Source organism: Psammomys obesus, unplaced genomic scaffold (genome assembly GCF_907164565.1).
Source record: "Psammomys obesus unplaced genomic scaffold, mPsaObe1.curated_primary_1811, whole genome shotgun sequence".
In the NCBI taxonomy this organism is placed as follows: Eukaryota; Metazoa; Chordata; class Mammalia; order Rodentia; family Muridae; genus Psammomys; species Psammomys obesus.
In genome coordinates, this window is record NW_026592118.1 from 15,893,391 (window position 1) to 15,906,889 (window position 13,499).

Genomic DNA, 13,499 nt, shown 5'->3' on the forward strand with positions numbered 1-13,499 from the left:
CCACTCTCAGCCTGGCCCTAGACAGAAGCCTAGATCTTGAATTGAATCCCAGGGGCTAAGCCAAGGAGCATGGAGTACTATGTCATTACATCAGCTAGCTGCTGGTCACAGTCTCCCCTATACTTCTTTCACCTCTTCCATCCCAGGGAAAGGGGGGACCTTAGTGGGACAACTATGGGTTTCACCTCCTTTTTGAGATAGTAACAACTATAATTACCTTCTGAGGCCAGTGTGAACACTGGAGGAAATAAAGTATACAGGGTAGATGTTAAGAATTCTACAAAACTTAATTTTCTCTCATTTAGTTTGCTTAATTCATGACATAACTTAATGTGACTGTATTTCTTTACTAGGACGAGGTGGTCCAGCATCAAACTGTTCCTGTGCAGATTGCAAAGGAGATAGAAAAAATGACACGCAAAAAAATGTATGATCTAATACTTTTATTCTGACTCCCTCGTAGGCCACCATCTCCCAAACGATGTGCGCACATGTTATAATGTCTAGAAATTATAATCTTAGAAATAACTGATCCTGGTCCCATATGGGCTTTATGCATTTGGGTAGTTAACAACATAGCAAATGAGAATCATATGTTCTGTTCCAACTTATCCATCATATTTCCACAGAGACCTGCAGCAACTTGGTCAGAGCTGGTGATTAACTGTTTGAACTTGGACTCTCATGGCCCTGAAAGATGTTCAGGCAGCCAGCAGCCCAAATGATACCAGCTCCTCACTTTGCACCTATTTTACCCTCATTCAGAGTAGATATGAATGTGGTGGTCACTGAGAAACTCTCAGGGTTTCAATGATCAAAGAGAAAATTCAAGAGTAGTCCATATAAAAATATTCTAGAAAAACAATATGATCAGCCTAGTAAGTGCTCCTAAAAGAACGTAGGAAAATGGAGCAGTTATGATTCTGAAACCCAAGATCACCAGAAGCAAAGTTAAGAAAGTCATGTCTGGTCCAGGAAGCTAGCCAGGACAGGAGCAGCACTACAGGTGACAGGTTAGGGTCTGAGAAGAAAAGAGACTGGGCAAATGCCCAGGGGCATTCTGGCATTTTTTTTTTTTCGAGACAGGGTTTCTCTGTGTAGCCCTGGCTGTCCTCGACTTGCCTTGTAAACCAGGCTGGCCTTGAACTCACAGAGAGCCACCTGCCTCTGCTTCCCTTCATTTTTTTTTTTAATGTGATAAAATACCCTGACAGAAAAGAACTTTGAGGAGAAAGCAGTTTATTTCAGCTTACAATTCCAGGTTACAATTCCACAGTTCCTCATCATGTGGAAATCAAGGCTGAAATTCCCAACAGCTAATCATGACGCATCCACTATCAAGAGCAGAAACGAAAGCATGTACTCAGCTTCATTTTTTCCCTCTTAGACAATTTATGGCTGGCCTGCCTAAAGAATGGTGCCATGCACATTGGGCTGTCTCTTTCCACATCAATTTTGTTTCATAAGATCTTCCACATCGAGGCCCAACTCAGTGTAGACAGTCTCCTTGCTGAGACTCTCTTCCCAGATGATTCAAGTTGATGAAGAAAGCTAATCATCACACATCCAAGTCCCTCTTACCTGTGACCTTCACATGCTTCTAAGATCAATGAAATTATGACTTAGTGTGTTTTTGCCTGATAATAGGTACAGATAGCATGAACTCAAAATAAGCCCTCTTACCTCTCTGTTGTGTGTGTATTCCTTTCAGAGAGATGGAAAAGAAAAACAGCACCTTGGAACAGGAAGTCAAAGAGCTAAATGAATCTTTAAAGAAGATTGAAAACAAAGCCAATGCTGTCGTGGAAGAGAAGGACGACCTAATGAAGGAAGTGGAGGGCAAGCGGACCTTACTCGAAGTCAGAGAACGGGAATATAGCCAACTGCTTAAGCTGCTGGAATTAACCAAAGAGAGTGAAGCTTCCTCGCTAGCTGAAAGGTTACCTTTATTTCTGCATGTTCTGACGTCAAAATTTTAATCAGTGAAGTCTCGCAGATTGAAAACATCGTCAATTGATCGTATGCTGGTTCAGTAGCAACTTGTAGAATTTTAAATCAATTTTCTCGTTAATTAAATGTACCAACAAAACATTTCAAAGTACTTCTCCTGTTCATTCATTGTAACTTTTCCCAATTCTGTGGTTTCAAATTTAAGAATAAAATCCATTGTTTGCTGTAAGTTTATGGGCAATTATATCACTGAAATGTGCTATGTAATTCAGAGATTTGCTGATCAATGAGTGATGTTTCTGACATGGTCCCAACTTTTTCTGGATGAGGGAGATTTCATGGTATGATCCCATACTGGAGCATTTTACTTCTGAGTGTGTGTGTGTGTGTGTGTGTGTGTGTGTGTGTGTGTGTGTGTGTGTTGGAGTATATGGGCGTATGCACACGTATCCCCAGTCTGTAGAGACCAGAGGTCAACCTCTGTGTCACCTACCTTATCTTTTGAGACAGCCTCTCATTAGGACCTTAGACTCACTGATTAAGCTTGACTGGCTGGCTAGCAAGCTCCGGAAAGCTGGCTGTCTTAGCCCCCTTAGTGCTAGGATTACACCTGGGTTCTGCCACTCACAGCTCGCTACATGGGTACAGGGGCTGCTTAAACCCTATGCTTGTGTGGCAAGCACTTTACCAACTATAGAATCTCCTAGCCCCTGACCTTTTTTTAAGTGCTAGAGGTTGAACCCGGGGCTTTTCCCTGGTAGGCGATTGCTCGACCACTGACTTTTACTCTCAGCCCAACTTTTTACCTTTAAGTAAATATCAAGGAAACTTGAGACCCGTGTCTTCCCAGCCAATCATTATGTTTGGGGAGTTCATAAGATTATACTTTTAAATGATACCAACACACAAAACTGGCAACTCTGGACATCACTTACGATTTGTGGTCGTGATCTGAGAAAAGTTCTGTGTGTATACTTGAGCATTCTGTCCTTGATAAGCTTAGAAAACTGTGTAAGACAAGTCACATTCGTCTTTGCCCTTGACCTGAACAGAGGAATCTTGGATATCAATCTACGGAACTGCCTCCTTGACAAGCAGAACTACCATGATGAGCTTTCTCGTAAGCAGAGAGAGAAAGAGCGAGATATCCGGAATCTGAAGAAGACGGAGCAGCTCCTGAAAGTGTCCTTGGAGGCACTCACTCAGACACAAGCGATGAATCAAAGGCTTCTCCTGGAGGTGGGTGTGAAAATGTGCCATCTCAGCTTTTATACGTCCATATGTATATGTATGTACATGAGTATATGCGTACATTGTGTGTGTGAATGCATCGCAATTTACACTGCATTCTGTAAATGCAGAATTGTACACACGTGGCTTTTTGAAAAGGTTAGTAAGACGAGCCTTTGGCAGCAAAGCCTCATCTAGTGGAGGCTTGACTTTGACCTCATCTGCTGGACTTCATTGTTTTTCCAGGTTGCAAGGCTCTAGGAGTCCTCAGACTTCTTTGCCACAGGGTGAGGGTGACTGTACAGCCAGGGAAACGTGTGAGCCGGTGAAACGGGAAGACTGGTCAGCGACTGCTTGAAATAATAGTGTATCATCTGATGACCTCTGTTGCCAGGGGTTGGCCCCAGCTGTCTGTGAGTCTCACTTCTCTCAGACAGCATGTGCTGTCTTGAATGACCCCATGTTGGTGGAAAGGCAGCAGGTCCTTCTGAGGGCTTCCGCCCAATGCTGAAGGCTGTGTCGATGCATTCTTTGGTGAAAACAGGATGAGGTTTCTGAGATGAGACAGCTGATTTACACAGAGCCGTTCTCTTCATGATTGTCATGTTCCAGAACCTTGTGGCTGCTCACGACCTCAGAAGTAAGCAAGTATTTCTAACACTTGTAGATATGCCTGAGCCTCGCCTCTGTCTAGCTCTCTTCTGGGTTCATAGAAAGTTTACATTGCTTGTCCTTTGCATATAAGAAGTCACGCAACTAGTTAAGGCCAGTGGATTGTGGGACGAAGTGACAAGATATTCCGTTGCCAGCGGGAGGCCTTCTGTCTCTTTCCCCCACCTGTGGTAATTGTGGACAGATGTTATGACATGGGAGGGCTATGAGGTGGCAGCAACCACAGAATGCTGAACCACAGAAAGCTCATCGCTGGGCTCAAGGATGATGGCTCAGTGGTTAAGAACACTGCTGTTGTTCCACAGGATAAGGGGAGAAGGGGTGATTCCCAGTGCCTACATGGTAGTCCACAACCACCCATAGCTCCAGTTCTGGGAATCCATTTCCTTTCAGTCTGTGTCCGTATATGCGTGTCTCATACACAACAGATACTTTTAAAACCTGTCCAGAGAAGATAACACCTTTTCATTTTTGTGTTTCGCTCAAATATTAACATGTAATACAATTGTGGGTGGACTTGAAGTATGGTCATACAATAGCGGTTTCTTTGTCCGATTTGCTTACGTTCTATTTTCTCTCCTTTATCTCTTCTTTTTGATTTAGCAGTGTTCACTGTTCTGGTTTCACACTGTGGTCACTCAGTACTGGGTTTGCACTGTTCTTCTCCTTCTGATGTTTACCGTGAAGAGCAGAACAGTCATCACTGTCCTACCTGGGCCCAGTGAGAACTAACACTCTGATTGTTCCCAGATGGAGCTAGAGCCTTTGAAGACCTTCACTCCCTTTACCTTTGTAAATCTAATTCCTTCAAACGTGCTTTTATGTCACTTTGCAAGTTGTTCTTATCGAAAGGTCGGCTAAATACAAGATACTCCTTAGCCTAGAACACAGCACATCTGAATGTTAGGTTGGAACACTGAGTACCCACACTCAGAAGGAAAGAAGACCCTGTCCCTAAGCAAGTCATCTTCTTAATCCAGTGCTATTGCTTCAGCTGAATCTTTCAACATCTCTTCATGCAACAAACATGCTTATAGTCCAGCTGCCAGATTGGGGAAAAGCAGGCCTTCTAGTAGGTCCCTGAGAAAATGAGAGTGAAAAACAACTTGTGTGTCAGAAAATGTATGCTAGAAAATATTGTCTCCTCATGAGAAGCATAGATAAATAATGTTTAATTGGAGGCAGAATCAGTTTTGGCAACTGATCTTATCATTTTTTACTGTAAAAGACAAGGATTTGATGATGCTCTTTAGGTACCTATTCATACCACACATATTTTTGCCCCTCTGTGCACCAAATATTCTCATGTAATTTCAGATACTTCAGAATTTGGTAGTTACACTGCTATGAACAGGTTGGCGCTCCATAAACCTGAGTCAGATACTGAGTGAACCATTAGCTCATCTACACATTGTACATTTCTGGGACTATATGAACATCCTGATTCACATTTGCGTGCTTTCCATGTTCTCACTAGTTTAACTTGAAACTCTCCTCAGCTGCTCACATTCTCAATAACTGAAATACATTTGAAAGTCTATTCATTTAATTTTCTTGAAGAAATTGCTTTTAATCCTTGCCAATGACCTCTAACCAGCAACCAAAGGAACACACCAAGAGTTGAATAAGTTGTGTTTATTTTACAATTCCACAAAGGAGAAAAGGAGCTCTGGAAGTCTCAGCAGAAGGCACATGAAAGGACTTAGAGCATCTGGCCTGGTGGTATATGTTGGGGAAGCAGACTCTGTCATGATTTTACCTGTTGCCAGGAAATGAGAGTAATTCTGACTGGTTGTCCTAACAAGTGATAGTAATTGAAAGAGAAAAGACTAGATGGAGGAAGGCAGTAATTGGCTGAGATGGTTGTAAGTGGAGAATATATAGCATTTTTTGTGGCTTGGGCAATTTTCTTTTCTTTTTTCTTTTTCTTTTTTTTTTTTTTTTTTGGTTTGTATTAAATATAATTATAGAGTGGTCTTGCTTTCATCTCGTTCCATCAAAATCACAGAGGGCCTTTGTCTGAAGTCGATGTTCTGTGAAATTGTGGACGTTGAACAGAGCACTGAGGCCCAGCCATGAGTGGTAGGCCGCTCTGGTGTAGAGATGGCCGCCTCCTTGCTGCAGCCTCTAGCCTTTACAGACTGGTCTGCTTTCTTTCAGTACTGCCTGTCCCTCAGTCATCTTGGAAGCCTTAGTGCATCACCTCTGCGATGTCCCTGTCCTCTCCTCTGTCTTGGATCTCTTATTCCATGCATTGCTCTGTCTCTCTTGAATCACTCCCTATCTGTGGGGAAAGCATGATTTTTAATAGTTTCTTGAGAAAAGGAGGGTCGGAAATAACTTGTGTGTCAGAGAATGCTTTAGTGGAAAGATATTTTGCCTTCACCAGCAGCATACACATTAATATTTAACTGAATGTGGACTCTTAGGTCAGAAGTAATTGCCTTCATACTAAGGCATTGATCCATTGTCTTCTGACTTGTTGAGTCACTATTGAAGAGAGTTTGATGTCACGATTCTTGGTCCTTTGTTTTACACCTTTTTCTTTTTCGTGCTGGAAGCTTATGGGTACTTTTCCTTACCTCGAGAATTTTTACACTTTGCAATGATATTCTCACAAGTAAATCTCTTATCTTTACTCTTAGAGGCTCAGTAGAGTCAGTTCAATCATCTTCAACGATATCTTTGATTTTATCCCCTCCATTTTCTCTGCTCTATCATTACTGGGGACTTTCTTTTGTAAATGTTAGACCTTTTGAAAGAGTTTTATTGTAGTTCTTTCTATTTCCCTTGCATTCATGTTTGTCATTTTGGTTTACTACAAAATAGATTGCCTCAACTTTTCTTTCTGGCTCTTCTCTTTCATCCTGCTATCATAACAAATCTTCCCACGAACTCTTTTTGTTCTCTGAGTGACTCTTTTGTTGTTGTTTTCAGTACTTGGTATTGAACTTAGGGCTTCACACATGCTAGACAAGCATTTTATATGTTGAACTAAAAGCTAGCCCTGGAGGTTTCTTTTCTATAGGATTTTTCTTTCCTTTTCTTTTCTTTTCTTTTCTTTTCTGAGACAAAGTTTCAGTGTGTGGACAGACCTTGTTTTAAAGTGACCTTGCTGGGTCATCCTCCCAAGTTCCGGGATTGTCGGCAAGAACCACCATGACCAGCTCTAGCTCATTTCTGTAGCATTTCCTTTCTTCTATGAGCTCACCAAAGATATTAATGATAACTCCTTCTTCCTAAATGGACTGTATTTTCTTCAAATTATCTTTTCCTGGATTTTGTTGTTTGTGTTTTTTTTTCTCTCATTTTGTTTGTCTTGTCTCATTCTCACTGAAACCACCCTCCAATGTATGATGATGCCAGGCTCTCTGCTCATATCTCAAAGCATGCTACTGGAAAGCTAACTGGGAACTGTTTGTGATTATACACAAAGCATGAGGAAAGGCTCTTCACTAGTGGGGTTTGCAGTGGAATACTCAAGTTGTTGGGTTCTTAAAAAGAAAAAGCTATTTATGTTACAACCACCTGTTAAGTTCAAAATATGGCACCCATAGGATGTAAGACTCAAAGCAATTTAAATGCATCAGAATATTCGTCTCTCACTGGCTTCAAGCCCTATTACTACAGTGTCAGTAACATTTATGGTCTGGCAGTACTTGGAAGTAGGGACCGTCAGGCCAGTCCTTCCCACTGGACATTTCATTCAAACCAAAAAGGAGAAGAGAAGGTGTAAAAGGTGAACGTGACTCGCAGGCTAGCCTTTAGCCTTTATTTAGTCATCTGATTCCCCGTGGTCTCTGATTTACAGCAAGACCCTCCCACAAATTCCAGACAGAGTCTCTAAAACGTTGCAAAGGTTTCAGGTAAATATGCAACCATTACACTTTATGCTGAAATTCATTGGTCTCAACTAGGATGTTTACTGCAAGAGAATAGTGTCTAACACCCAAACTTTTACATCGATTATGCCCGGCTTCTCATGCAGTAAAAATATTTGGAAGAACATTGCCTGGTCATTAACATCACCTTCTAGGGGGCAGCGCTGGTAGTGAGGCTGGGGCAGGAAGGATCATTTTCTTTAATTATTTTACGTATGTCTACTGTATGGCTACAATGAGTGCATTTTAAAACCATGAAATAAAAACCAAACCTAAGGACGAAACATACACAATTGTATAAAATTTGATGACATATGCAATTTGGGACTCAAAATTAATCGGAAGTACCTTAAGTCACCTTTGATCCCATAATTAGAACTTTGATGACATTTTTCTGCCACCGCAGTGGCAATTTCAGCACAACTCTAGCATGTTTTGCAGATGACTGTTGGAAGATTTCCTTTCAAAAGACATCAGTTAGGTTTGCAACTTGGTTTCAATGAGTAACAGAAAGTTGGTGTAGCTTTACTAGACAAGGGAATATTTTATTCACATAATTAAAAAGTCCAGACATTGGTACATCAAGAAATTTCACATCACAAGAAGTCCAGAATTCTTGTAGCTCTCTCTTGACCATCTTTGCTATATTTCTTCTTGATAGTCACAAGATGATCATTCCACAAGGTGATAACCAGCTTGGATGGCTTTGTCTTTTTTATAAATATAATATTTTTATTACTTCTTCAAGAATTTGCAATGTATTTTAGCCGTATTCATTCCAACTCTCTCTTTTAACTCCCCTGGCCTTCCTTTCTCCTCCCTCTTCCCTCTTTTTTGTAGCCTCTTTTAAAAAATCTTTTTAGAAGTTCCTGTCTTAGATAGACACCTGAAGTGGTGGAAGAAGAGAAAAGGACAGGAGCCTAGTATAGAGGGTCCTCTGAAAGGATTCACCCAACCAGGGATTGAAACATGCTGAGACTCACAACCAAACTTTGGGCAAAGCTCAGTGAGGCTTATGAAAGAAGGGGGGTGGGGATAGATGGACACAGCGGGGACAGGAGCCCCACAAGGAGACAAACAAAGCTAAAAAACCTAAACTCAGAGGGTCCTGATGCACCAACCAAGAACCATGCATGGAGAGGACCTAGAACCCCTGCTCAGATGTAGCTGATTGGCAGCTCAGTCTCCATGTGGGATTCCCGAGTAAGGGGAGCAGGGGCTGCCTCTGTCATGAACTCAGTTGCCTGCTCTTTGATCACTCACCCCTGGTGATGTGGCCTTACCGGGCCACAGAGGAAGGAGATCCAGGCAGTCCTGATGAGATTTGATAAGCTATGGGCAGATGGCAGAGGAGAACTCCCCCTTTCAGTGGACTAGGGGAAGGGAATGAGGGAGAAGAGGGAGGGAGGGTAGGAGTGGGAGGAGTTGAGGGAGGGGCTTCAATTGGGAAATGTAATAAATAAATTGTAAAAAAAATTAATAAAATAGAATTTTAAAAAAAAGAAGTTCCTGGCTTAGGAAAGGGGTGGCAGTAGGTTTCCTCTAGGTTTGGTAACTCATCAGTCACGAGTAATTGTCTGTTTATAACACCAAGCATGAATTCCCTCCTATTGGGGGTTTAAGTCCAGCCAGGTGGCTGTGTCCACTCCTAGGAGGTGAGTGCCACTATTACATCTTTCAGAATATCTTGACATTCTGGTCATTGTTGTGGTTCCCAGGCATTACAGCTACGTAAGACTATTAATTGCTTTTCTTCTTTGGCAGCTTTTACAGCTCCCTTTGTTGCTATGAGAGCTCATCCTCGAAAGGGAGGACTCCAGGTCATGTCCAGCTTGATTTCTCCAAGTCCTGTGTCCAGAGTGTGTGTGGTCTTCAACAACAGGGTGTTGCCTTCTTTTCCTGAAAGGCAACCGAGGGCAACAGTGTTGGCCTATTCCTCCGACTGTCATGCTTGACACTGGGGTTTTTCTAGATAGCCTATAGCTTGAGATGGAACATCATCACCCCCAAGTGCTATAACTTCAATAAACACACACACTTATATATGATATGTAATATTATAAAATACTATTATTCCGTATGGCTTTTCAGACATAATTAGTGCCATGTATCCTTCCCTTTCTGTGTTGCCCCCTTCCCAAGTCAGTGGTTTCCACCTGTTTTTCCCATTTCCCCCTTCACAGCAAGTGTGTCCTACTATTGCCCCCTCTAGACTCCTGGCACCCACAGCCAACCATGGCCTTTTTTTTTTTCCTTTTTTTCACTTTCCTGATATCTGTGCTTACTCCAAGTTACACACCCATGTCTAAAGATGATGAGCTAGATGAGAGAAGCTACAGATGAGAGCGAACATGTGGCATTTGACTTCTCTAGGTTTGGTTTACCATGCTCAGTCTTTTGACACGTAAGTAGTTACTTTCCCGGGAGCCCTACCCAGGAGTCTTCCCATTTCACTGGCTCACACAGTCACCCTCACCCTGTGGCAACGAAGTCTGAGGACTCCTAGACAATGTGCAACTTGGAACAACAATGAAGTCCAGCTAATAGGGTCAAAACTGATAACCTCTAGTTTCTGCAGACTCGCATACACATGACTTGTGAAAAGGGTTAATAAGATGAGCAGTTGGTAGCAGAGTCTCATCTAGCAGAAGCTAGAGGGCTGAGTTTTATAGAGGATTTAACCAGAATGCCACATACATGTCTGAAATGGTCAGTGAAGAAAATAAACAATACACACACAGGTATATTGTGTTGGAAGAGCACAAGCCAAAAATCAGAATTAAGTTCAGTTCATGATAATGTTTATACTCCAAAAGAGTGGAAAGAATGAAAGTGTCTAAGACTTCAAACCAAGAAAATGAGCTGGGAGCTTTTAGTTGACCAATTCAGTAAGCATTTGTGTTTTTTCTGTTGCTTTTGTTTACAAGATTTCTTAGTCCCAGGTGGCCTCAGAGCCAAGCTGTCCAGCCCTGGGAGTAGAGCATGGAGAAGAACCCGTTCTGGGCCCACCTGCAGCAGGTGATGCTGGTTTCAGGCATGCTGGCTTACCTATCTATCCCACGCCAGCGAGGTGGCACTCTTCCTCCTGGATGTCTCGCCGTGCCCACAAAGCCTTCCTAATTACTCAAGGCTTCACGAGCTTCCACTTTGCCTTGATATGTCATAGTGCCCACCCGTTCATCAGCAGCATGGGTGTGCATCTTCATATTACTGTATGAATTTCACAAGACCATGTCTGTGCCTCTTGACAGTTAGCTGTCCATCCATTGTAGGTGAGAACCGGGAAGCATCGGGCACCTGAGGGTGCAGATGATGGACAGGGTACCCAAAAATACCCTTGAGTACTTCATAAGAGAATCTTGAGCATCAGAAAGATCCCACTAGGTGACCTTTAAGCCACGGAACAGGATGGCCTTCCCTTCCTACTGTGCGTACTGGCTAGTGTACAAGCTTGGTGACTCAAAGTATGTTGTCACTGGTGGAAAAGAGCCATATCAGGTTGGACTTGTTCGCCTTCCATAATGAGGTCCAAAGTTGGGTAGGCTATTATCATCCCAAGGTGAAGCTTTCACAGTATTGGATATTCCTCTTACCTCATTAGCTACTATGTGATGCCTTATCAAATACTTTCCCCAAAATATTTTAATACAGGACAAAAAGTATAACTTAATGCAGCAAAGTAAGTATAATGGCAAAAATGGAGGTTTCACCAAAAAGATTAAGGAGCTTTATCTTTAAAGAATATTCCATTTGCTCAGCAAACTATCACATTTAAGTAGCAAGTTATACTCGCAGTTAACAAATAACCAGTTTTCTTTGGCCCACGTGTTTTCATAAAGGAACATAGACTTGATAATTATGATCACCCTCACATGAATTAGCCAAGCATATGCAGGCTCCTCAGTTCCTAAATCATGAATTCAAGAGGCAGCAGGGTAAGGGAGAGATCATGCATGGGCTCTCTGACTGGCTGCCTGTGTTCATGCCGGCACGAACGACTGAGGAAGTCCATATGTCACTCTCAACTTCTGAACAGCTGAATGCCTCATGGCATTTGTGAGGAGTGAATAAGATCATGCATCTAAGCCCTCAGACCACTGCAATGCATTTAAGCAATGCTCAATACATGCTAGATATTAAGATTTATTTAGAAAAGGTAAAACAATTGTAGCTAATGAATCACGTGCTTTTGGTAGATCTTCATATTTTACTTTGCACTGATTTTATAAAGAATAACCAGGGGCTAGAGAGATGGCTCAGAGGTTAAGAACACTTGCTGCTCTTCCAAAGGTCCTGAGTTCAATTCCCAGCAACCACATGGTGGCTCATAACCATCTATAGTGATATCTGGTGCCCTCTTCTGGGTCACAGGCACACACATGCTGGCAGAAAACTATATAAATAATAAATAAATATATCTTTTTTTAAAAAAGAATAATCAGAATAGAAATGACTGTAAGATCAGAAATCACGATTTGTCTGTCATTTTCAAAATGTATGTAATGCAGTTGACGCCATGATCTTGGACATTGTTTTCATAATAGCACCTGTTTTGATTTCCAGATTGAAGCTATCCCTAAAGACCTCCTTTCATTACCCGAGCAAAGGAGAGAGCTCCAAAAGGAAGTCGAGCTCGCTAAGAGGAATCTGATGCAGCAGGTCAGCATGGGCACTCATTTACACTTTTATCCCAGAGTGAACGCAAAGTTGTGTTTCAAAAATGCTCTCTAAAACCACATCCAAAAGAGAATGCTAGCAGATGGGAAGGGCTGGGGAGGGGGTGCATCTGGGAAGGGGGATCCTATCAAAGAATGATGTGTGTGTGTGTGGAAATGCCACAGTGGAACCCATTCATCTTCGTAATAATTATACATATAATATGCATTAATTTATAAAGTAAGCATGCATTGTTAAAGTATCGTCTTGCTTGCAGTGGGCCCGTTTCTTTTTATGCGGGAGGTTTACTGAAGATGAAATGCAGGGCCTCAGCCACGCTAGCTAAGTCTACCACTGAGTACACGCACACACCATCCTCATCTGAAAGTTTCTCCTAGGGGGGAAGAAGTGCTTGAAATGACAAACCTTTTACAGGCTATTAAGATTTCCCAAATAAAAGGGCTGATGGTCTCGTTAAAGGTCAACCTTGTTTCATCAATATCTATTTCAAGCTTGCAAACTTTTGTCATTCAAGCTACTGCTGAAGTATTTTAAAACATATTTCCAGACATCTTCTAGTCATTTAAAAAACACACTAAGGAAAAGGTTGCCCTGCTTACCCACTAGCTCACATCCTTCATAAAAGAAAATCTCTGGAGCAGAGATTTGGTGACTTTGCTCTGTCTGTTAATGAACATGAAAGGAAAAGACAGTTCCGTGTGCTGACTTTGCTGTGCTCCTTCGGCAAGCGAGTATTAATCCTGTTCTTCTCAAAAGAGATCCATATCAGAGGCCAAGACGAAGCTGGTAGAGCAGCAGATTGCCGAGGAAAACAAGCTCTTGAAGGAGCAAGACCATTTGAAGGATGTGGTACTCAGCCTTGCGCGGATGACTCAAATCAAACTTGAGGAAAAGGAACAAAAGTCTAAGGATTTCCTGAAAGCTCAGGTAACTGCTTTGTTATAACTGTTCATTAACTACCACATGGGCTCAAGGGGGCCTCACTTTAATGCACTGTTAGTTAGAAAGTGGTAGTGCCAAATTTCCTTCAAATTCCATGCCTATAAAATTTTCCTAAAGGACACTCAATCATATACCGAGAAACAACCA

At 42.0% G+C, this 13,499-nt stretch overlaps 2 protein-coding genes across 2 annotated transcripts in view; one reads left to right on the forward strand and one right to left on the reverse strand.

Moving 5' to 3' along the window:
• Ccdc146 (coiled-coil domain containing 146) overlaps positions 1-13,499 on the forward strand; it is a 116,498-nt gene that overhangs the window by 90,387 nt on the left and 12,612 nt on the right. Inside the window, exons 7-11 of the mRNA XM_055612985.1 lie at positions 354-427; positions 1,712-1,939; positions 3,003-3,189; positions 12,297-12,392; positions 13,167-13,337. Coding sequence (XP_055468960.1) covers positions 354-427; positions 1,712-1,939; positions 3,003-3,189; positions 12,297-12,392; positions 13,167-13,337 — 756 coding nt within the window. The remainder of the gene's footprint in view (positions 1-353; positions 428-1,711; positions 1,940-3,002; positions 3,190-12,296; positions 12,393-13,166; positions 13,338-13,499) is intronic.
• Gsap (gamma-secretase activating protein) overlaps positions 1-13,499 on the reverse strand; it is a 138,397-nt gene that overhangs the window by 26,375 nt on the left and 98,523 nt on the right. The window lies entirely within an intron of this gene.